The sequence below is a fragment of the Neovison vison genome, chromosome 6 (genome assembly GCF_020171115.1).
Source record: "Neovison vison isolate M4711 chromosome 6, ASM_NN_V1, whole genome shotgun sequence".
In the NCBI taxonomy this organism is placed as follows: domain Eukaryota; kingdom Metazoa; phylum Chordata; class Mammalia; order Carnivora; family Mustelidae; genus Neogale; species Neogale vison.
In genome coordinates, this window is record NC_058096.1 from 169,316,325 (window position 1) to 169,338,877 (window position 22,553).

General features: G+C 45.9%; 1 protein-coding gene across 3 annotated transcripts in view; it reads left to right on the forward strand.

Moving 5' to 3' along the window:
* The window catches only part of FGD5 (FYVE, RhoGEF and PH domain containing 5), a 122,253-nt gene extending 100,967 nt beyond the window's left edge, over window positions 1–21,286 (forward strand). For 2 of the 3 annotated variants that reach the window (XM_044252924.1, XM_044252926.1), the window contains exons 13-21: window positions 3,367–3,450; window positions 4,505–4,584; window positions 6,665–6,764; window positions 7,103–7,240; window positions 7,697–7,826; window positions 8,626–8,756; window positions 14,211–14,339; window positions 19,325–19,479; window positions 19,854–21,286. In XM_044252924.1, the coding sequence (XP_044108859.1) occupies window positions 3,367–3,450; window positions 4,505–4,584; window positions 6,665–6,764; window positions 7,103–7,240; window positions 7,697–7,826; window positions 8,626–8,756; window positions 14,211–14,339; window positions 19,325–19,479; window positions 19,854–19,890 (984 nt within the window). In that variant the 3' untranslated portion in view covers window positions 19,891–21,286. The remainder of the gene's footprint in view (window positions 1–3,366; window positions 3,451–4,504; window positions 4,585–6,664; window positions 6,765–7,102; window positions 7,241–7,696; window positions 7,827–8,625; window positions 8,757–14,210; window positions 14,340–19,324; window positions 19,480–19,853) is intronic. The other variant, XM_044252925.1, reaches the window with a different exon arrangement.
* Window positions 21,287–22,553: the final 1,267 nt, after the last annotated feature.

The window sequence follows — 22,553 nt, forward strand, 5'->3', positions numbered from 1 at the left end:
GGTCCTGGGATTGAACCCCGCATCAGGCTCTCTGCTCAGCCGGGGAGCCTGCTTCCCCCTCTCCCTCTGCCTGCCTCTCTGCCTACTTGTGATCTCTGTCTGTCAAGTAAATAAATAAAATCTTAAAAAAATAAATACATAAAAATTTGAAAACTCTCTTCTATTGACAAGAAATCATACCCTTGAATTTATGGATATCTATGTGCTCATGAGCCAGTGAGAGCAGGCTAGATCCTAACCCAATTGTTAGCCCCTCTGTAACCCTTAGACAAGTCACAGATGTGTCTGAGCCTCTGGTTTCCCAGGAAGAAACAGAAATACTGGGATCTTTGGAAAGTTAAATGAGGCACAAAGAAACAGCTTATCTGGTAACAGTGTCCTCCCTTTCCTCTGACAATTGCCCCATGGGACACAGGCCTTCCTTCTGTACCAGTGCAGAGCTGGGGAGAGCTGGTGCCCATGACTGTGTTTTTTGAGGATGAAAAAGAGAGATCTGGATGGTGATAAAGGAGCTGGAGCTTTACAGTCAGATAGACTGGATTTACATCCCAGTTCTGACACGCTCTGAGACCCATGGCACATTTGTCATTGCCCTTCTCTTTACAGTGGGTTACTAGTCCCTCCTGCCAATGAGGGAAGGGAGTAAAGCAGCAGCTGGAATAGAGTGAGCTCCATGCCGGTCCCCTAGCCATTCCCCATGGGCCACCTCTGCCCAGGCTCTGCTTGTGCCTGTGCCTCTCACAGGGACCCTGACTGTCAGCGTCCTGATCTTACTGAGTCTATCTTTCCCCCCAGGCCCCCTCCTTACCCTTGTTCTGTCCTTCTCTCCTCCTCCCCTCCTTCACCTGCCCTCCAGCACCCGACTGGCCTTTCTTCATAGCCTCTCCCTCATGCATCTCGCATGCTTCTCAATTGTAGGCCTGGGTTTCTCTTATTCCCTTGTTATTATTAGGCCATAGCTCCCTGCAGGCTGAACCTGGGTCCCATTCTTTGCTCTGTCTTAGCACAGGACCTTCATAAATATCTCTGGAGAAAGAGATGGGAGGAAGGTTCTTGAGCCAGGAAGAGCCACAATGAACACACTTAAGAATTTTTCTTCCCTGTAAGGTGCCAGTTTCATAAAATACTTGTAACTGTAGAACAAAGGGCATCTGCCCACCAGCACAGGAGTTGTGGTAATGCTACAGAGAGGTTCCCACCATGGTCCAGTGGTCAGTGGGGCTTCCCACTGGTGGCTCATTATTGTGAGAGATTCCCCTTCTCTCCTCCACGAAGAATTCCTCCATCTTCCTCCAAATCAGGCTGTAAGACACCGGCTTGGAAGAGGCAAGAACTCCGGGCCAGGGGAGACAGTCTGATCCTGACCACTCATAAAACCGCAGGGTGCTAATGGCAGTTGCCATGGCAGCAGGTGCTTGAGGGGCAGCCACACAAAGGCTGGAACTGCTCTGATGAGTGACAAGCCAGCTCCCCACGGTGGGCGGGCTTATGAGCCGGGCTCTGTGCCCCGGTTTGGTCACTGTTCCCAGGTGGGGCCAGGACTCACCGTGTGGCCACCCCCAACATACCACACCTGAACACGCTGGAGGCACATTCATTTACGTATGACCCTGCCTCTGCCACTTACAGGCATTGTAACTTTGGGCAGGGTGTCAACACTCTCTGTGCCTCAGTTTCTCCCTCTGTGAAATGAGGATGATAATGGTAGAGCCTTCCTGGGGGATTGTTGGGGGCTGAACTGAGGTCAGGGTGCTTGACTCAGCACCTGGCACAGAGTGATTCTTATCATTATTAGAAAGGCAGAGCTGGAAGGGGCTTTGAAAGTTCCTCTAACCTGGGGGTCATCCTGCCACCTGTTCTTGTTAATAAAGTTCTGTTGGAAGAGTCTCATGCATTTGTTCATGAATTGTATAGTGCTTCTGGATTGCAGTGGCGGAGTTGGATAGTTGTGACAGAGACTCTATGACCCACAAAGACTTAAATACTTACTATCTAGGCCTTTAAAGTTTGCTGGTTCCTGGTCTACTCCAACTCTGGTTAGAGACAAAGAGGTCCAGAGAGAGGAAGGTTTTGCCTGAGCTCACCCTTCAGCTCTGTGTCCAGGCCAGTTCTCCTACACCGCTCTGGCTGCAATGTTGGGATCCTAAGAGCTGGTGGCAGGAAGCCTCATCTGTCTGTTCCCTCAGCAGACTCTTTGTGGGGGGAGGAAGTGCTAATCCTAAGTTCTTGCTCTGTTTCAGCCCCTTAGAGGCCTTGTTCTGCTCAGTCCTCACAACACCCCTAGTTTATGCTGGCTCCCATGTATGGTGGGTTCACTGGGGGCCATTCTTTCTCAGTGTCCATAATGAGGTGGGTGCGGCAGTGTCTCCCTGCTTTGTAGGGAGGAAGCTGAGGCGCAGAGAGGGAGCCAGCTTGCCCACAGTCACATAGCTGCTACAGAACAGGGTGAGAACTGATGTCTTTTCAGACTATAAACCTTTTAGCTAAACAGAAACACGCTCCCCTATGGAGGTGAGGCAACTTTCACAGTTTTTCCTCTCTGCCCTGGATGGGGGCAAGGAGCTTCAATTGTTCATTCAGCAAATATTGAATACCCACTGTGGCCACTGGAGATACACCAGTGACCAGGACCCACCAGCTCGCTATCCTCAAGGAGTTTTCCCCCCTTCTCTCCCTTAACTGTACTTTATGACGGCTTCATTTGTAGAGTAAAACATATCAGTCTTAAGTGTACGTACCTGCCTATTGACTAATATGTACCATTGTGTAACTACCACCTGGGTCAAGATATAGCATATTTCTAGACACCCCCCAAAAAGTTGCCCTGTGCCCCTTAGCACTCACTTCCCCTATCCCCTTTCCCAAGCAGCCACTGGCCTAATTTCCGTCAGTACAGATTAGTGTTGCCTAGTCTGGATCTTTACAGAAATGTTATGAAGCATTGTGTACCCCGTGTCTGACTTGTATCACTTAGCATGTTTTTGAGATTCATCTTGCTGCAGTGTGGACCAATAGCTCCTTTTGGTTGCTGTGTAGTTCTCTTCGGTATGGATGTACGTAGTTCATTTATCCGTTTACCTGTTGATTAGACATTTGGGGTATTTCCACTGTTTGACTGTTACAAATAAAGCTTCTGTGAACATTCCTGTACTTGACTTTTTGTGGACAACTGCATTTTTTCCTCTTAACTCTTGATGTAGGAGTGGAATTTAAGGAAAGGGACTCCTGTGTTTGCTGTGGGTGGTTTTGCTCTCCTGTGAGGGTCCCTGGCAAAGGCAGGATGCCTCTGCTCTCCAGAGTTCAGTGATCTGCCAGGGCAGACACCCTACACTGCCTTCATGTCTGATTGGGTTCTCTTCTTTCCAGATGAGTGATGTGCTCCTGTACACATATCCGCAGAAGGATGGGAAATACCGGCTAAAGAACACATTGTCAGTGGCCAGTATGAAGGTAAATGCCTGGGGTGGGTGAGACCTCAGGGGAAGAAAGACAGCATCCCCGCTTCTAGGAGCACATCGACCAGCAGGAAGAGGCAGCCCCAAGGAAACAGCGTTACATTGTCGGTTATAGCAGGATTGTGCTGTAGGTAGTCCAGAGAGAGGAGAGAGGGAAGGACTTCCTGGAGGAGGGGAGCTGCATCCTTTAGGGTAGATAATATTTGGACAGATGGGGAAATAGAAAGGGACGGACATCCTAAAAAGAGGAGAGCACATAAGGAAACATTTGGAGGGAGGGAACAAGTGGGTATTCAGTAAAGTTTTTTAAACTGGTAAAATATACATAACATAAATTTACCATGTTAACCATTTCTAAGTATACAGTTAGCAACTTTAAGTATATTCACACTGTTGTGCAAATATTGTCATTCATTTCTAGAACTTTTATCATCTCCAGATGAAACTCCAGCCTCATTCCTAACCCCCCCATTCCTCCAGCCCCCAACTCCTGGCATCCACCATCCTGCTTTTTGCCTCTAGGAATTTGGTCTTGATAATTCATGTAAATAGAATCCTCTAGTATTTGTCTTTTTGTGACTGGCCTTTTTCAGTTAACAGGATGTCCTCAAGGAGCATCCATGTTGCAACCTGTGTCAGAATGTCCTCCCTTTTTATGGCTTAATGATATTCCATTGTACATATAGACCATATTTTATTTTTCCATTTGTTCTTGGATGGACATTAAGCTCCTTTCACCTTTTGGCTATTACGAATAATGCTGCTATGAACAGGTATACAGATACCTGTACAGAGCCTGCTTTCAGTCTTTAGGGTACATGCCCACCTTCCGAGGGGTGACCACAGAGTTAGAGCTGGCACCCCCCCCAGCACACACACACAGACACACACACAAAGATACACACAACATCTACACCAATTGAAGGTTTACCCTTTGCAGATAAGGAAACTCAGGCTCAGAGAGGGATGGTGGCAGGACCAGAAGAAGAGTCAGGTCTGTGGTTGCCCCTCCCTGCCCCCACCCTGACAGTCTGCTGTTGGTTTTCCAGGTTAGTCGCCCTGTGATGGAGAAAGTGCCATATGCTCTAAAGATCGAGACTTCCCAGTCCTGCCTGACTCTATCTGCGAGGTATGGGTAAAGGAGGGTCTGGGGGAGAGAAGGGCAGGATGTTACAGGTGTGGTTAAAGGTTGGAATAACAAATTGGATGTGTCATTTCTATTTTAGTATTATAACATAAGTCAAGGGACTTACTTTCTAGAGCCTATCATTTAACTGTAACAATAATATCTCATGTTTTAAAAGTTTACAGATTATTGGGTCTTTACAAGAAGTTAAGGCGAGTAAAAAATGCATTGTACACTTCAGTTCATGAAGTGGTCTGCTTTTAGGCTTTCTTACCTGGAGAGTGAGAGAAAAACATAATGAGTGAGCATTCATGGTTTGCCTTTCCCTGGTTTGGGGATGTGGCCTTTCCGTCAGCAGTGTCTATGTTTTCTCCAGGCCCTTGTATACCCAGGGATCCTGCCTCACTCACTCTAGGCAGCAAAAGAGCTTCCCCCTCTCCCTCGTTCAGGGCAGGGCCCACTCGAGACTCTGGACTCAGAAACCAGGCAGATGTGGCTCCTACTGGGGCCACTGTGGGGGCTGGGACACAGTGTCCAAGGAAAGGGTGTCTCCCCTCTCAGCCGGGGCATGACCCTTTGGATGTGGTGGTGGTTCCAGGATGCACGCACACTGATACGTTCTCATGCATTGCATTTACTCCTTCAGCATTTAGTAGCCACTCCTCAGTGCCAGGTTCTGTGCTGAGGACACAAGAGTTCAATCAAGCTTGCTCAGGGGAGGCCTGCATGAAGGGCAGGAGAGTTACGTACAGATCATGATATAGAGCGTAACTGCTCTAATAGTTAAAAGTGTTAATGACAAGAGTAACATGCATTGGGCACCTACTGGGTCTCAGGCCCCTCCTTTGACCCCATTGCCACCCTCCGCTGTGGGGCTTGAGCCTTCTCCCATGCATAGGGAATTGGGGCCTGGAGAGGGGTCACATGGCCATGTGAGGGGGAACTGGGGCTCAAATGCAGGACTGTGTGACCCAGATCTCTTATCCACCATTGACTACTGCCTGAGTGAGTAGAAGAAACCTTGAAAATTCAAAGGAGTAACCACCCATCTGGGGAAGTGAGGGAAGGCTTCCTGGAGGAGGTGATGCCTAGATGGGGTTCCATGGCATCTTTTCTCCTCATCTCTAGGTAAAGTCAGGGGCTTGAGAAGGCCAGGGTATGGTTTCTATTTGTTGAGCTGTGAGGTGTGGGTGAGGACAGGCCACAATCAGCCCTACAGGTGAGGCTGCCCATCTCTGTTAGGCAGGGGCACTGCCTTTTGGCCAGTGGCCTCTAGGAGCCACTGTCACTGACTAACCGGTCACCTTCCTGCACGCTCAGGTACTTCATGCAGAAGCTTCCAGGAGACAGGCAGACCCATACATCTCCCTTCAGGGACATGGAATCTGGTTGTCCATTCCTCCCACCTCCCTCCTAGACCGGTTAACCTGGTCCTGGCTCCTGGCTTTCCTGGGGCAGGCCACACTCTTACTCAGGGTGAGAGTGCCCTCTAGTGGGCCCTAGGAGAATTTTTACCCTGCTGCCTTCTAGGACAACGCTCACCATTCAGAAAATCCTGAATAGGTTTTGGGAAGTCAACTCGTTGGGTGAGAGTGTGTCTGGGAAGCTATGTGGGAAAATGAGGAGGACGATGGGGTGACAGGGATGTTAAACTTTTCCATTTTTGCCTACCCCTCCTCCCCTCATGTACACCACCCTCTGCACCCTGCTCCCATCCCTCCTAAGGGTGGTACCCACTGTGCCTCCCTCATGCCCTTTGCTTCTGCTCAGTGCTTTGCCATTAACAAGCCCACATGTCATTTCTTTTCCACAGCAGCTCTGGGAGTTAGGGATAGTGGTGACAGTCCTGAGTTGCAGGGAAACAAGCAGGCCCAGAGGATAGCTTCCTTGCTCTGGCTGTCCTGCTCATAGAGGTTCCTAGATACAATCTCGGGCAGTCTGGCTGACAGCCGGTGCTTGGCAGGACCTCAGACACCGAGAGGCGTGGCCAAGGGAAAGGTGGGGGGACTTGATCTACACTGAGAAGCAAGGCTGAGCCACTGTGCATGCTGCATGCCTTGCTCACGCCGCTTTGTGCCCACAGCTCCTGTGCAGAACGGGACGAGTGGCACAGCTGTCTGAGCAGAGCCCTCCCTGAGGATTATAAGGCCCAGGCTCTGGCTGCCTTTCACCACAGTGTGGAGGTGAGTGGGGGTCCTGAGACCTACCTGACACCAGCCTCACAGCCCTGAGTTTCGGGGGCTGCCCCCACACCCAGAAGGACTCTCAGCTCCTTCCATTGGGCTCCTCCTCCCACCCCTTGCACCAACTCCACCACGGTCAGGCAGTCACTGTGCAGGCCAAGTGCAGCACCTCCAGCTGGCTGTTTCTCACCCAAGGTTAGCATCCTGGAGGATGCAGTGGGGTGGGGTGAGGGGTTGTAGAATTAGAATCCTCCCACACATACACACCTTGTACAGGAGAAAGGGTACCCATCTAACCATCTCCTGACCACACCGCTCACCCCATTCCATTGTTGCAGATACGGGAGAGGCTGGGGGTCAGCCTGGGGGAGAGGCCCCCCACTCTGGTGCCTGTCACACATGTTATGATGTGCATGAACTGTGGCTGCGACTTCTCCCTCACCCTGAGGCGTCATCATTGCCATGCCTGTGGCAAGGTGAGTCCCCTTATCTGAGTGAGTGTGAGCATAGGGTCATGTGGGGTGCGTACTCAGGGGCACCCAGCAGTTACTGCTGGGCCAAGAGCAGGGTGTTTTCACACTAATCCTTTGAGGTAGCGAATGTGAAGCCCCATTTGACTGATAGCCTCAAACCAGAGCTCCAAATCCTATTTCATTACACCACTCCATTGCCAAAAGAAAGTCATGGCACATACAGTTACTGTCTTTGGAGGAAAAGTATCACGTCCTGGCTAAGGGTTCATCAGAAAAGCTGATAGACACTTGCAGAGAAACTCTGAGTCTTCACGATGGAAGAGCAGGGGGACCTGGCACGGTCCTGTGCTCAGAACAGTCCCTGGAGAGACAGGGAGTGAGTCAGCAGAGGGGAGAGGATGCTGGTCCTGTGCACATGCACACGCACTGTTCCAATGTGTGTCCCCACCCGGCTTGCAGATTGTATGCCGGAACTGTTCAAGAAACAAGTACCCTCTGAAGTACCTCAAGGACCGGATGGCCAAGGTCTGTGACGGCTGCTACGGGGAGCTGAAGAAGAGGGGCGGGGATGTCCCAGGCCTGCTGAGAGGTAACCTGGGGACCACTGTTCTTCTGGGTGGCTTCTCACTGGCTATGGTTGGCACCTGAAACCACTCCTCCTGGGGACACTCAGAACAAAACCAGCCCTGGAGGAGGAAACGGGTTTAAACCCACACCCGCAGCACTGTTTCCCGAAATGCTGGCTCCATGGGATATCAATAGGCATGACCCGAAGAAGGGTCTCTGGGTAGCTAAGCCTGGGAAATGCTGGACCAGTGCCTCTCTGTGAAGGGGACGGCAGGTGTGGTACTTTGGGTTTCCTTTGCCATGGTGATCCTCTGTTCAAGAATGTTCTATAGGCATGTGTTCTGTGGGACCTTTCCGGGATAAGGATTTTGAGACAGCCAAGGAGTTGTGGATCGGGGAAGGGCTTGACGGCTCCTTGAGTGACAGAGAAGGCTGAGGAAGCCAAGCTAGCCCCGAGAGGCTGTGCTCAGGTACAGGCTTTGCCCAGGCAGGATTGGGCCAGAGGGACAGCAAGTGTATACTGGGCCTGAAACCAAAGACTTCCCTCTGGGGCCACCGGAGGCTATCACAGAGGACAGCCCAGGTGAAGAAGGTATAGCCAGCACCGGGAAAAAGCCTTCCCTTGGCCTCCAGTGCCCTTTTTGTCAGCAGAGGGAGTGTGCCTGCCTTTCTGGTCACACCTAAATCCCATCATGAGGCCAATTCCCGTCTCAGGAGGGACCCAGAGCTCTAATTTTATGGGAACTGGCATTCCAAAGCAAGCTGCATCCTTGTCTATATGGACACTCACCTCCCTTCCCTGTGGCTTGTCTTGGTTACAGAGCGGCCAGTGAGCATGAGCTTCCCCCTGTCCTCCCCCCGCTTCTCGAGCAGTGCCTTCTCGTCCGTCTTCCACAGCATCAACCCCTCGACCTTCAAGAAGCAGAAGAAGGTCCCTTCAGCCCTGACCGAGGTAAGGCAGGTGGACCGCCTGTTTGGGAGGCAAGGGATTTAGAAGGCTCATGGTCCTCCTCAGTGGACAGGGTTAGACCTCCCTGCACAACCCCCGCCCCGCCGACCCTGGCTTAGCTCTTCAGGACAAAGAGAATTCCCAACGGGAGATACTAGTGACAGGCCCAACTCACCACTAACAAGGGCCTGTCTCTTGGGCCTGACGGAGAACATTCCTGCTTGGTGCCAGAAGGCAGGACCCTAACTGTCAATGGTGCTAGAAGTCTTTCCCATCCCTCTCTCCCCTCCGAGTCTCTTTTTCTCCTTACTTTCTCTCTTGTCCCATGACTTAGACCTGGTCCCCAAGGGTAGTGCACGGATCACTGGGGTTCTTCTAACTAAAACAGCCCTAGTCCTGGCTTAACGCCCCCTAGCAGGCCCTCTGAGCTGTGCTGTCCGATTAGCCTCCAGGTCCCAAATGGCCTCAGGTGCTGAGGCTCCTGGACAGTGTGGGACTGCCTGCAGGAAGCCTCAGAATTGCTTAAACTCAAGTCCATCCTGTAAGGAGGGCCAGATTATATGTCTATATTCTGGTCACAATCAGAAACAAATGTGTGCCCGTGAATATACTAGTTGTCAAAAGAAGTATGATCAGCTGTTTCCAAGTTTTTGCATTAATATGTTTTATTAATGTGCTTTTTAATATACTTAATAGTAGCAGGTGGCAAGGGTTTAAAAAAGTGTTAGAGTATGGAAAATTTAAAGAGGTACAGTTCTACTCAGTCACCTAGTTCCTCTGCATATTAAAAATCTTGGGAATGAACATATACATGGTAAAAAAAATTTTTTTTTTCAAAACAATACAAAAGAATACCTGCTGAAACATGAGTTTCTCTCCCTCTCCGGCTCCTCCACTCCCACCTACCCCCAGAGGTAAACACCAGCAAGCTTCTTATGGATCCTCCCAGAAACTGTAATGCATATACATAATAAAGATGTATATTCATTGATTCTCTTTTTTAACTGGAAAGATAACAAATTATACTGAATCTTCTATATACCTTTCACCCTTAATTTCTCTTAGCTATCATTCCACATTTGCTCACACTTGTAAATCTCATACTTTTTACATTGTATGGTTGTAGCATCATTTATTTAACTAATAACCCTTTCCACCAGCTGAGAAAAGATCACCTTTTCACTCCTGCTGGGGGAGTGGCTATAGAACCCAAGTGTTCCATGAGCACAGAGTTTGAGAACCACTGCTCTTAGCCTTCTAGAGCCCAGCTGCTCTGATGCTGGTGTCCTCGCTAGCCTTTTGGTAACTTTTGCTCAAAGTAACAACCTTCTTATTATCCAGCAAAGACTGTGCTTAGTAGGATTTGCAGCAGCCCCAGGAGAAATGTGTCCCACCCAGTTAGTTAACATATAGTATTTATTAGTAGCAGGTGTGCAATACAGTGATTCAACATTTCCATACAATCCGTGGTGCTCATCACAAGTATCCTTCTGTATCCCCATCACCTAGTTTACCCATCCCCCATCCTCCCCTCTGCTAGCCATCAGTGCGTTCTCTATTTTTTTTTTTTAAGATTTTTTTTTTTATTTGACAGAGACACAGCAAGACAGAGGGCACAAGCAGGGGGAGTGAGAGAGGGAGAAGCAGTTTTTCTGCTGATCAGGGCGCCCGATGCGGGACTTGAACCCAGGACTCTGGGATCATGACTTGAGCCAAAGCCAGACGCTTAATGACGGAACCACCCAGGCACCCCATCAGTGTGTTCTCTAGAGTTAAGAGTCTGTTTCTTGGTTTACTCTGTCTCTCTTTTTTTTTTCCTTTGCTCATTTGCTTTGTTTCTTAAATCCCATATATGAGTAAAATCATATGGTATTTGTCGTTCTTTGTGTGACTTATTTCACTTAGCATAATACTCTCTAGTTCTATCCATGTCATTGCAAATGGCAAGATTTCATTCTTTTTCATGGCTGAGTAATATTCCCGTGCATGTATTTACTACATCTTCTTTATCCAGTCATCAATTTGTGGACACCTGGGCTGCTTCCATATCTTGGCTATTGCCAATAATGCTGCTGTAAACATTGCGTGCATGTATCCCTGTGAATTAGTGTTTCAGTATTTTTTGGGTAAATACCCAGTAGTGTGATGGCTAGATCTAGATGGTAGAATGGTTATTTTAACTTTTTGAGGAAGCTCCATATTATTTTTCACAGTGGCTGTACCAGTTTGCATTTCTACCAACAGTACAAAAGGGTTCCCCTTTCTCCACATCCTCACCAACACCTGTTGTTTCTTGTGTTGTTGATTTTAGCCATTCTGACAGGTGTGAAGTGGTATCTCATTGTAGTTTTGATTGGCATTTCCCTGATGGTAAGTGATGACAAATATATTTTCATGTATCTGTTGGCCATCTTTATTCTTCTCAGGAAAAAAAAAAATCTGTCCAAGTTTTCTGCCCACTTTTTTCATGGATTATTTGTTTTTTGGGTATTGAGTTTTATAAGTGCTTTATGTATTTTTTTAAAAGATTTATTTATTTATTTGACAGAGAGAGAGAGATCACAAGTAGGCAGAGGCAGGCAGAGAGAGAGAGAGATGGGGAAGCAGGCTCCCTGCTGAGCAGAGAGCCCGATGTGGTGCTCAATCCCAGGACCCTGGGATCATGACCTGAGCCGAAGACAGAGGCCTCAACCCACTGAGCCACCCAGGTGCCCCAGGTTAATGTATTTTATATACTAACCCCTCATCAGATATGTCATTGGTAATTACCTTCTTCTATTCCAAAGGTTGCCTTTTAGCTTTGTTGATTATTTCCTTTGCTGTGCAGGTTTTTATTTTGATTAAGTCCCAATAGTTTTTTTTTTATTTAAAGATTTTATTTATTTATTTGACAGACAGAGATCACAAGTAGGCAGAGAGGCAAGCAGAGAGAGAGAGAGAGAGAGAGAGAGAGAGGAGGAGGAAGCAGGCTCCGTGCTGAGCAGAGAGCCCGACTGGGGGCTCGATCCCAGGACCCTGGGATCATGACCTGAGCTGAAGGCAGAGGCTTTAAGCTGCTGAGCCACCCAGGCGTCCCCCAATAGTTTATTTTTGCATTTGTTTCTCTCAGGAGACATATTTAGAAAAAAGTTGTTATAGCTGGTGTCAAAGAAGTTACAATCTCTTGTCTTCTGGGATTTTTATGGTTTCAGGTCTCAATCCATTTTTAATTTATTTTTGTGTAGCGCATAAGAAAGTGGTCTCGTTTCATTCTTCTGCATGTTGCTTTCCAGTTCTCCCAACACCATTTGTTGAAGAGACAATCTATTCCTATTGGAAATTCTTTCCTGCTTTGTCCAGATTAATTGACCATATAGTTGCGGATCCAGTTCTGGGTTTTCTGTTCTGTTCCATTGATCTCTGTATCTGGTTTTGTGCCAGTTCCATACTGTTTTAATGACTGCAGCTTTGTAATATAACTTGAAGTCTAGAACTGTGATACCTCCAGCTTTGCTTTTTCCTTTTCCAGGTTGCTTTGGCTATTTGGGGACTTCGGTGGTTCCACACAACTTTTAGGATTGTTTTGTTCTAACTCTGTGAAAAATGCTAGTGGTATTTTGATAGGGACTGCATTCAATATGTAGGTTGCTTTAGGTAGCGCAGCTATTTTAACAATATTTGTTTTTCCAGTCCATGAGCATGGAATATTTTTCCATCTGTTCGTGCCATCTTCAGTTTCTTTCATCTGTATTTTACAGTTTTCATAGTACAGCAGAGTGTAACCTCTTTGGTTAGGTTTATTCTTAGGTATCTTACTGTTTTTGGTGCAGTTGTAAATGGGATCAATTCTTTAATTTCTCCTGCTGCTTCATTATTGGTGTATAGAAATACAACAGATTTCTGTACATTGATTTCGTATCCTGTGAATTTACTGAATTTGTTTATCAGTTCTAGCAGTTTTTTTTGGTCTTTTGGCTTCAGGTCATTTTCAAATGGTGAAAATTTTACTTCTTCCTTCCCACTTGAGATGCCCTTTTTTTTTTTTTTTTTTTAAGATTTCATTTATTTATTTATTTGTCAGAGTGAGAGAGGACACAAGCAGGCAGAGCGGAAGGCAGAGGCAGAGAGAGAAGCAGGCTCCCTACTGAGCAAGGAGCCCGATGCGGGACTCGACCCAGGACCATGGGATCATGACCTGAGCCGAAGGCAGAGGCTTAACCAACTGAGCCACCCAGGCATCCCGCCCCCACCTTTTTTTTTAAAGTAATGTCTGCACCCAGCATGGGGCTCAAACTCATGACCAAAAGATCAAGAGTCACATGCCCCACCAACTAAGCCAGCCAGGCATCCTCAATTTGGATGCCTCTTCTTTCTTTTTGTTGTCTGATTGCTGTTGCTAGAACTTCCCATGTTATGTTGAATAAAACTGATGAGAGTGAACATCCCCGTCTTATTCCTGACTATAGAGGAAAATCTCTCAGTTTTTCTGCATTTAGGACAATATTAGCTGTCCATTTTTTATAAATGGACTTTATTATGTTGAGGTGTGTTCCCTATAAACCTACTTTATTGAGTGTTTTTTCATGAATGGATGTTGAACTTCATCAAATGCTTTTTCTACATTTATTGCAATGGCCATATGGTTCTTATCCTTTCTTTTGTTAATGTTTTATGTCACATTGATTGATTTGCAAATATTGAACCACCCTTGCATCCCAGGAATAAATCCCATTTGATAGTGGTGAATTATTTTTTTAATATATTGTTGGATTCGGTTTGCTAGTATTTTTTTTTTAAAGATTTTATTTATTTATCCGACAGACAGAGATCACAAGCAGGCAGACAGGCAGGCAGAGAGAGGGAGAGGAGGAAGCAAGCTCTCTGCAGAGCAGAGAGCCCGATGCGGGACTCGATCCCAGGACCCTGAGATCATGACCCGAGCCGAAGGCAGCGGCTTAACCCACTGAGCCACCCAGGCGCCCCAGTTTGCTAGTATTTTGTTGAGGATTTTTGCATCTATGTTCATCAGAGTTATTTAGCTTGTGGTTCTCTTTTTTGGTGGCTCCTTCCTTTTCTGTGTTGTTTTTTTTTTTAAACAGTTTGATGAGAATAGGTATTAACTCTGGTAGGAATCAGTTTTAGAAGGAAGAGCCTTTCCCCCAGATATCTGCAGTTACATATTATGAGCCCTTGGGGGTTGGGGAGTGGGAGCCAAGAATCTGAAACCCCACTCGGGGCAGCACTCCTGAAGGTGGTTTTTGACTCTTGTGTCTCCTGGGTCCACTCAGTAAGTCCTATCTTAATCCCTGGTACTGTTTCACTGCTTTTGAGGTGCTGGACATATCCTAAGACCTCATCCACATCTCAGATTTCAAAGCAGGATAAACGCTCTGCCAACTGGTTTGCAGTGTCATTTTCACTCTGTTTGAACCGTGCTCACCACCTGGTGCCCTGACTGCTCTGCTTCTCTTCTGTTAGGTGGCCGCCTCCGGAGAGGGCTCCGCCATCAGTGGCTATCTCAGCCGTTGCAAGAAAGGCAAGAGGCACTGGAAGAAGCTCTGGTTTGTCATCAAAGGCAAAGTGCTCTACACCTACATGGCTAGTGAGGTAGTGGTGGTTTGTGCTTTCCCTCCTCTCACCTCCGAAGACCCTCGGGTTAAACGCCTGCCTCAGAATGTCCCTCTGGGCATGCACAACACCCCATCCCCTGTAGGGCAGTGTGAGACTGGATCCAGTTTCCAGTTCCATGCCCCTCCAGTCTGTGTTGAACAGTACCCTGTGCTGAGTGTTGCTCTGGATACACAACCATGTATAGGTTCCAAGTTGTCAGAATTTACCATTTCTCTGTGGAGCTGAGGTGGGACAGCATGCAAGCCTGTGCACCCAAGTGTTTGAAGGTCATAGGCCCAGCATACAGCACAAGCTAGGCTCTCCATGAGAGTAGGCTGCTCTCTGTTCTCCACCTCCACTGTTTGGGATAGACAGAATTCAACAGCTTGGAGGAAGCTACCACACTTTCTTACTCTGTGCATTTCTTTTATCAGGGAACTACATTGTCTCATGGTAATGTTTCTACTAAATAAAGCTTAAGTTGATACTTTTTACAAAGCATCTTACTTTACATTAACATTTAGGAGGGCCTTGGGGCACCTGGGTGGCTCAGTCAGTTAAACGTCTGCCTTCCGCTCAGGTCATGATCCCAGAGTCCTGGGATCGAGCCCCGCATTGGGCTCCCTGCTCCCAGCCTCCCCAACTCATGTCCTCTCTCTCAAATAAATAAATAAAATCTTTTTAAAAAAATGTAGGAGGGCCTTGGAAATCAAGCCTGCTTCTGGAGTAGCCAGGTGTGGGCTATGGTTATACAGCAGGGTGCTATCTGGTCCTGCCCCAGGCTGGACCTGGAGGATAGTTTGAACGATTTCCATGTCTAGGCCCCACCATCTGGTGGCTTCCATGGGCTAAACCCACTTTGAAAATGGGACTTCAGTGCCCAGCCACAGAGGGTGTGTGCTTTACCCCAGGAGGATATTCACATCAGCACAGGGCTGGCCCTTCTACCCTGACCCCAGATGCTGGCAAAGGTGCAAAAGACAATTTCTTTTGGGGGCATAAAGCTTCTCTTACAAAAGACCTGCAGCTGTGATGGTAGCAGCCTGCCCCTCCCTCAGGGAATCCCAGAGGCCAGCAGGGACACAGAGAGGGACTGGCAGTGAACCTGAGTGACTCCAGTGCCGTGTGAGCTGAGCCCTCGCTGACATGCCCACAGAGGAGCTGAGGAGAATTTCGATCTTGCCAGAATAAACAAATGTGACATAATGCCCACCTGCAACCCAGGGCAGCATCTTCCAAAGTAGGTATTACACAGGATGCTCACAGGGTTTCTCTAAATGCTGGGTTCTGAAGGGAAACCCTGAGTAAGCAGTTAGTGGGAGAACTTCTCAGAATCTGTAATGTAGCCAGGTGTGTTGTGGATCTCTGAGATGAGATTTCCCAAGCTGGCCCAACCACAGGCCCTTCCTTGTGGAGTGTCTCATGAACTATCCCATTCCATGGACCATTCTTTGGGAAGAAATTAGGTGAATGAAGTATATGTGCTGCCGAAGCGAGCACTAGACAGGTGAATGAAGTATATGTGCTGCCGAAGCGAGCACTAGACAGGTGAATGAAGGTTAGTGATAACAAAATAAAGATATGAATCCTGTCTGAGAATGGAAAATCCATTCTCAGTGTCCGTTTTCTTGGCACTGAGCAATGGTTGTCATTGGAAGTGACACCCTAAACTGATTAAAAAGGTGGGTTTTAAGTATACTTCCAAAGTAGATTTTTCCATAAAGAACTAACAAAATTTCTTATTAAGACCATGCCAGTGATAGGACTAAGCTGTCAAATTCCATCAAAGAAAAAAGGTTTGATAAAATGGATAGCCAGTTTTGATGTGTGTACTATACCATGAACCCCTGTCACTTACCTGTTTATCCCCACCTTATTCCATTGTCTCCAGAGGCAGCACACCATTCTGAATTTTTTCTACCACAGATTAGTTTTACCTCTTAGAATCTTCATGTAAATAGAACCACATATAAATGTGACTTCTTCCACTCAGCAGGAGACATTTTAGACTCATCCATGGTTTTGAAAACAGCAGCAGGTCATTACATTTTATGGCTGAGTCGTCTTCCATGTTGTGAATGTACCACCATGGGTTTAACCCATTTATCAGTTGAAGGACATTTGGGTTGTTTCTGGGTTTTGCTGATTTTTTTTTTTTTTTTAAGATTTTATTTATTTATTTGACAGAGAGAGATCACAAGTAGGCAGAGAGGCAGGCAGAGAGAGAGAGAGGAGGAAGCAGGCTCCCTGCTGAGCAAGGAGCCCGATGCGGGACTTGATCCCAGGACCCGGAGATCATGACCTGAGCCGAAGGCAGCGGCTTAACCCACTGAGCCACCCAGGCGCCCTGGGTTTTGCTGATTATGAATAAAGCCACTTTAAACTTTTGTATACAGGTTTTTATATGAAAATGGGTTTTTATTTCACTTGGGTAGACACCTAGGATTAGAATTTCTAGATCACAGGAGGGTATATATTTGGTTTATCAGAAATTACAGACCTTTTACAAAGTAGTTCACCATTTTATATTGCCCTCGACAATGTATGTAAGAGTGAGAGTTATGGTTGCTCCACATCTTAGTTAACATTTGGTATTGTCAGTCATTAATTTACTAGTATCTTAGTTTGGTTTTAATTAATTTACTTATTTATTTTCAAGTTTTATTTATTCATTTGACAGAGAGCTAGAGAGAGCACAAGTAGACAGGGTGGCAGGCAGAGGGAGAGGGAGAAGTATGTCTCTGCTGAGCAGGGAGCATGACGACACAGAGGTTGATCCCAGGACCCTGGGGTCATGACCCGAGCTGAAGGCAACGCTTAATGACTGACCCATCCAGGCATTCCAAGTGTGGTTTTAATTTCGACTTCCATAGTAACTAATGATGTTTTTGATGTGCTTATTAGCTATTTCAGTATTTCCCTTTGAGAAGTGTCTGTTCAGATCTCTTGCACATTTTTTAAAATAAATTGTCTTACTGAGTTACAGGAATTCTTTACATATCTTGGATACTCGTCTTTTGTCAGATGAATGTTTTGTGAATATTCTCTCCCTGTCTGTAGCTTGTCTGTGCGTTTTCTTAATGAATTTGTTCTGGTCCTTTGGTGAACAGAAGTTTTTCTTAAATGAAACCTAATTTATTAGTGTTTTCCTTTATGGCTACTGCTTTTCATATCATAAGAAACTTTGTCTACTGTAAGTCACAAAGTTTTTCCCCTGTATTTGCTTCTGAACACTTGAATGTTTTACCTTTTACATTAAGATCTATCCGAAATTAATTTTGAGTTATGGTGTGAGACAGGTTGGGGCTTATTTTTTCCCACATGGATATTGTTATTCCGCCACCACTTGTTAAAAAAGAGTTTCCTTTCCCTATAGAATTATTTTGGTGCCTTCATTAAGTAGCAAATGACTCATGAAATCATGACCTGAGCCAAAGTCACCAGTCTGATGCTTAACTGACTGAGTGACCCAGGCGCCACTCCAGCTTTGTTCTTTTTAAAGATTGTTTGGGGTATCCTAGGTCTTTTGTGTTTCTTGTCAATTTCTACCCAAAAGCCTGAGATTATGGGAGGGATTGTTGAATCAGTTCAAGGAAAGTTGGCATCTTAACAATATTCAATCTTAAGATCTATGAATGTGGTACAAATCTTCATTTATTTAGTTCTTTAGTTTTTCTTTTAATGATTTGTATAGCAGTCTCATACTTCTTGCATTTCTGTTAACTTTATTCCTATTTTATTTTTTGCATGCTATTTTGAATGGAGTTTATTTTCTAGTTATTTGCTGTAAACAGATAATTAAAAAATTGGTTATCCCATGACCTTGCTAAATTGATTATTGGTTCTAGTAGTTATTTTGTAATAAAAAAAAAAGTCCTTTGCAAGCACAGATAGTTTAATTTCTTTTTTTGCTGAACTTTTTTTTTCTTCGTGCCTTAATGCAATGGCTAGGACTGCCAGTACAATTTTGAGTTTAACTGGTGGGAGTGAGCACCCTTTTGCCGTGTTCCCAATCTTACAGGAAAAGCATTCAGTATTTCACTATTAAGTAGGATGTTAGCTGTCAGTATTTTACAGATGCCCTCAGCTTAAGGAAGTTCCCTTCTAGTTTGCTGAGGGTTTTTTAAATCATGAATTGATATTGAGTTTTGTCAGATGCTTTTCCTGATCCAGCAGTCTTTGAAAATTGATGGTGTTTTATATACAACCTCAACTCCTCCTCCTCCCACAGCCTTCTTAACTACTTATATCTTAACTAATTCCTTAACTAATTATATCTTTTGTCCATGTGTGGTTTCATAAAGTTGTATTTTATGAGCATGTATTTTCACATAAATATATGTGTAAATATATCCTTTATATACAAAAATCCTTTCCAGTGAATTTTGTGATTTTAAGATCCATTTATGTTCTCTGTGTACGTCTCATCACATTATTAGCCACTTTATAGCACAGATACCCTAAGTGCCTATATATTGAGGCGCTGTGGATGAGGGCATGGGGGAATAAGTATAGGGTATGTTATCTGGAATAATTCTGGAAAGCAGAGTCTCTGACTAATCAGGTCAGCAGAAAGAATGCAGTGTTAAAAGGTGGTTGTGAGTCCAAGTTCTGGCTCTGCCCCTTACTAAACTGTGCGATCTTAGGGAGTTATTTACCTTCTCCATCTCTGAGCCTCAGTGACTTCTTAGAACAGGAGGGACACCTTCTATGATTGTTGTAAAGATTCAACAAGGTAATATAAAGATGAAAATGCCTGGACCCTAATAGGCTGTGACAGAATGTTAACTTTCTCTCCTCATGACTGGTCCTTTCGGGAAGAGGGGGTGAAGAGTATGTGTGTGGTTATTACTCCACTGTTTCCAAAGCTTGCCTCACATAGAAGGGCTTGTCACGCATCTGAAATCACGAACAGTAAATGCTGAGCAGTGGACTGTGTGTAGTGCCATGTTTAATATTGTTTTCCCTTTTGCCCTCTGTAGGACACAGTGGCCATGGAGAGCATGCCCCTGCTTGGTTTCACCATCGCCCCAGAGAAGGAAGAGGGCAGCAGTGAAGTAGGACCAATTTTTCACCTCTACCACAAGAAAACCCTATTTTATAGCTTCAAAGCAGAGGATAACAATTCAGCTCAAAGGTACCCAAATATCTAGGCCTGTATCTCCTTACCTCTCCCTCTAGAAGGAAACAAGTTGCTACCCAGGGCTTTGGCTTCTCTCTGCTCCAGCCATCCTGTGCCACAGTGGCCCAAGGAACAGTGGAACTACCTGTTCCTGGTTGTGAGATTTTTTTAAAGATTATTATGATTCGTTCATACAGGCATGCTTTGATTCAGCAAACCTTTGCTCTGTGTTCCATACCTTCTGTTAAATGGTAGGGAAACAAATATGAATATGACATGGTCCTTGACATCAGACTAATAGTCACCAAGTCCGCCTGGTCACTTGTAGGTTCTCTGACCAGAGTCTCAGAGCTGTGACTCTTAACTGTCTCCTCTCTCCTGTTTTATAGGTGGATTGAGGCCATGGAAGATGCAAGTGTGTTATAGCAGTTACCAAGCATGTGGACTCAGAATAAAGTCTTCGGTTGAATGTAGACCCTTCCAGAAGCCAATCTGTGTCTCCACTCATCGGGACTGACATCTGGATTCAGCATGGGGCCTCATCCTTTTTGCCGTAACCCCCTCTCTCACCGTCACACGTTGAACCCTTAAGGAATATTTATGAACCGCTCCTTTTCTGTTCTCGTGTTTTCCCCCTGCCCAACCCTGCGCCACCCCAGCATAAACTATTTCCTTACCCAGTAGTGAGATCATGTTTAGCAGCATAAAGATGTGGAAACAACAGGAAAAAAGTACGTTTTAGAAATGCAGGCTTTTTAGTGGAAACAAACTTTTACGATTTTTCCTAGTGGTAAACATTATCACCTTTCATAGCATTGATGTCGGTGCCTCAGGTGAAACAAGAAACAATTATAAATAACAGCTACCCTCATCGAAAGCACTTTATTGATTTACTGAGCTACAACCTCCAGTTTTATGTTTCCCAAGTGATTTACTTAAGTAAGGAGCAGACAGAGTCCTGTGGACTAATTTGCTGCCAGTTCTCAGTAAGGGTGTACGTACAAATGATTTGTGCAAACACGACTGGGCCTTGTCAAGTGGTCAAATGAGTGGCGCTCAGAGGGGAGGGTCCTCCTTGCGGAGGCCGCACTGCACTGGATAAGAAGGTAAGGATTTTCTCCTTCACTGATCATGAAACCTGCACACTGACCTGACTTAATGAAGGAAGGACGCCCCCCTTCCTGGGGTGGTCCTTACACTATACCCTAGTGCTGGATGCTCGGCTGCTGGCAGACCCAGTCCCACCCTGGAGGTCACTGCCAACACTCTGAAGAGATAGGGTGTGCTTTATTTTATTGTGTGCCTTCCTGTGTTTACCCAACATGAGCTGACAAGTGTTACCTGAAAAAGAACCTGGGCTTGTTTACAACATGGTTATCCTTCGGCTGTATTACCAAAGCCTCGAATGAGATGCGAAGAGAGAAAAGATAACAATCAGAAGGTGAATCAGCGGTCTTGGCCAGGGGCTGTGAACACAGTGAGGGAGCACAGAAGTAATGACTTGAAGATATTTTCTGGGCACCTGGGGCCCAGCTGCCTCCCTTTGGTGACCGCTGCTCATCATGCTGGACAAATTTCTACACAGAAAAGAATGGGGGTAGAGCAGGTGGGATTCCTTGTTACTCTCATTGAAACAGAAAACAATCATATCATTTCCTGATGTCCTGTCCCCTAAACAAAACGGCATTTACTGACAAACCTTTTGTAAAAAGCACCATCTCAAGGAGTTCTTTACATTAAATATTTTCAGGGGAATTTTTTTTTCTAGTTTGCAATTTCTCTTTTAAAATGTTTGCATTAAACATTTAATTAATGATTCAAACTAAGTGATCAGAAAGATCTTTTTATTAATTTTTGAGGGATCAATTCCAATGCAACCACTTCATCATTAGACATGTTTAAGTGGGACTTCTAGAGCCTCCGAGTCTTTAAAAGCACAGCAAGACTTCCGTACCAGGTAATGGGGTTTTCCCCAATCTGCTGTGTGACAGGGGCCATTCTCAGTTTCTGGGCTCCAGGTGGAATTACGCATCTGGAAGTCATCTGAAGGCCTCTTTTACCATATAACATTCTATTTCTGATACTCTGAAAAGAGGTAATGGGGCTTTTATTTTTCAGTGAGTACTTACCTAATAAAAACCACCTGGGTTATAGATGAAACCTACTGGATCGGCTTTATAAATGGAAGTGGCATGGGCCACTAAGATCCTCCACAGCTCCTATGTGACTGGGCAGGGACCCTCTGTAACTCATTCTTACCTGTCCTTCCCATGGTTCTTCGATTTCAGCCAGTTTCTACTAGCTGATGTTGCTGTTCCTTCCCAGACCTTCTCTTCGCCCAGCCCATTTTACAAGTTCATGGGGCCTGCTTGGAATAACTCAGGTGAAGATACCTACTTGGCCTAAGGGTGCTCCCTTCCACTGCACCCTGAGAAATGGCAGCTTTGATGCCATGACCACGCTTCCTGAAGCCCCCATGATATCTGCTTTGCCCACCTGCTCCCTGGGCACAGAGCAGCCCCTCTGCTGTGTGCCTTCAGCAAAGGCTGTGTTTCTAGGGAGGAAACAGTTCTGTGCCAAGCTGTAGCCCAGAAATGAGAGTACACAGGCCCTGGGCAAAGTCATTCACTTTGGTAGCTCAAGCCTGAGTGTTTTCACCAATCACATGGAGGCCATTCCAGCTTCCCAAAGAGTACAGGGTTACAAACTGAACATTCAAGAAAGTAGACTGGAAACCATAACACCATGGTGAATGGCTTGCATTGTACAAAGGGAAAATAAGTAATGGGCCCTGCTCTATGACAACAGAAGATGAAGACAATATGCAAAGAAGACCTTCTTTCTTATCCATGGAAATGGCAAGAAAGAAACCAGGCCCAAAGAGGGCCTGGCAGGGGCAGGCTGAGCTCCTTTGGTCATCAGATCTTTCCCCCAGTTTTGAATGACCTCTTCTTGAACTCTTCACACGTGGGTCAAGAAAACACAGACTTCTGCAGGTTTGGCCTCTGCCTGCTTCTCAGAATTAGTAAAATTTAATTAAACTGGAGTTGCACTGAAAGCAAGCACGCACTTTCTAGTGGCTTCACACC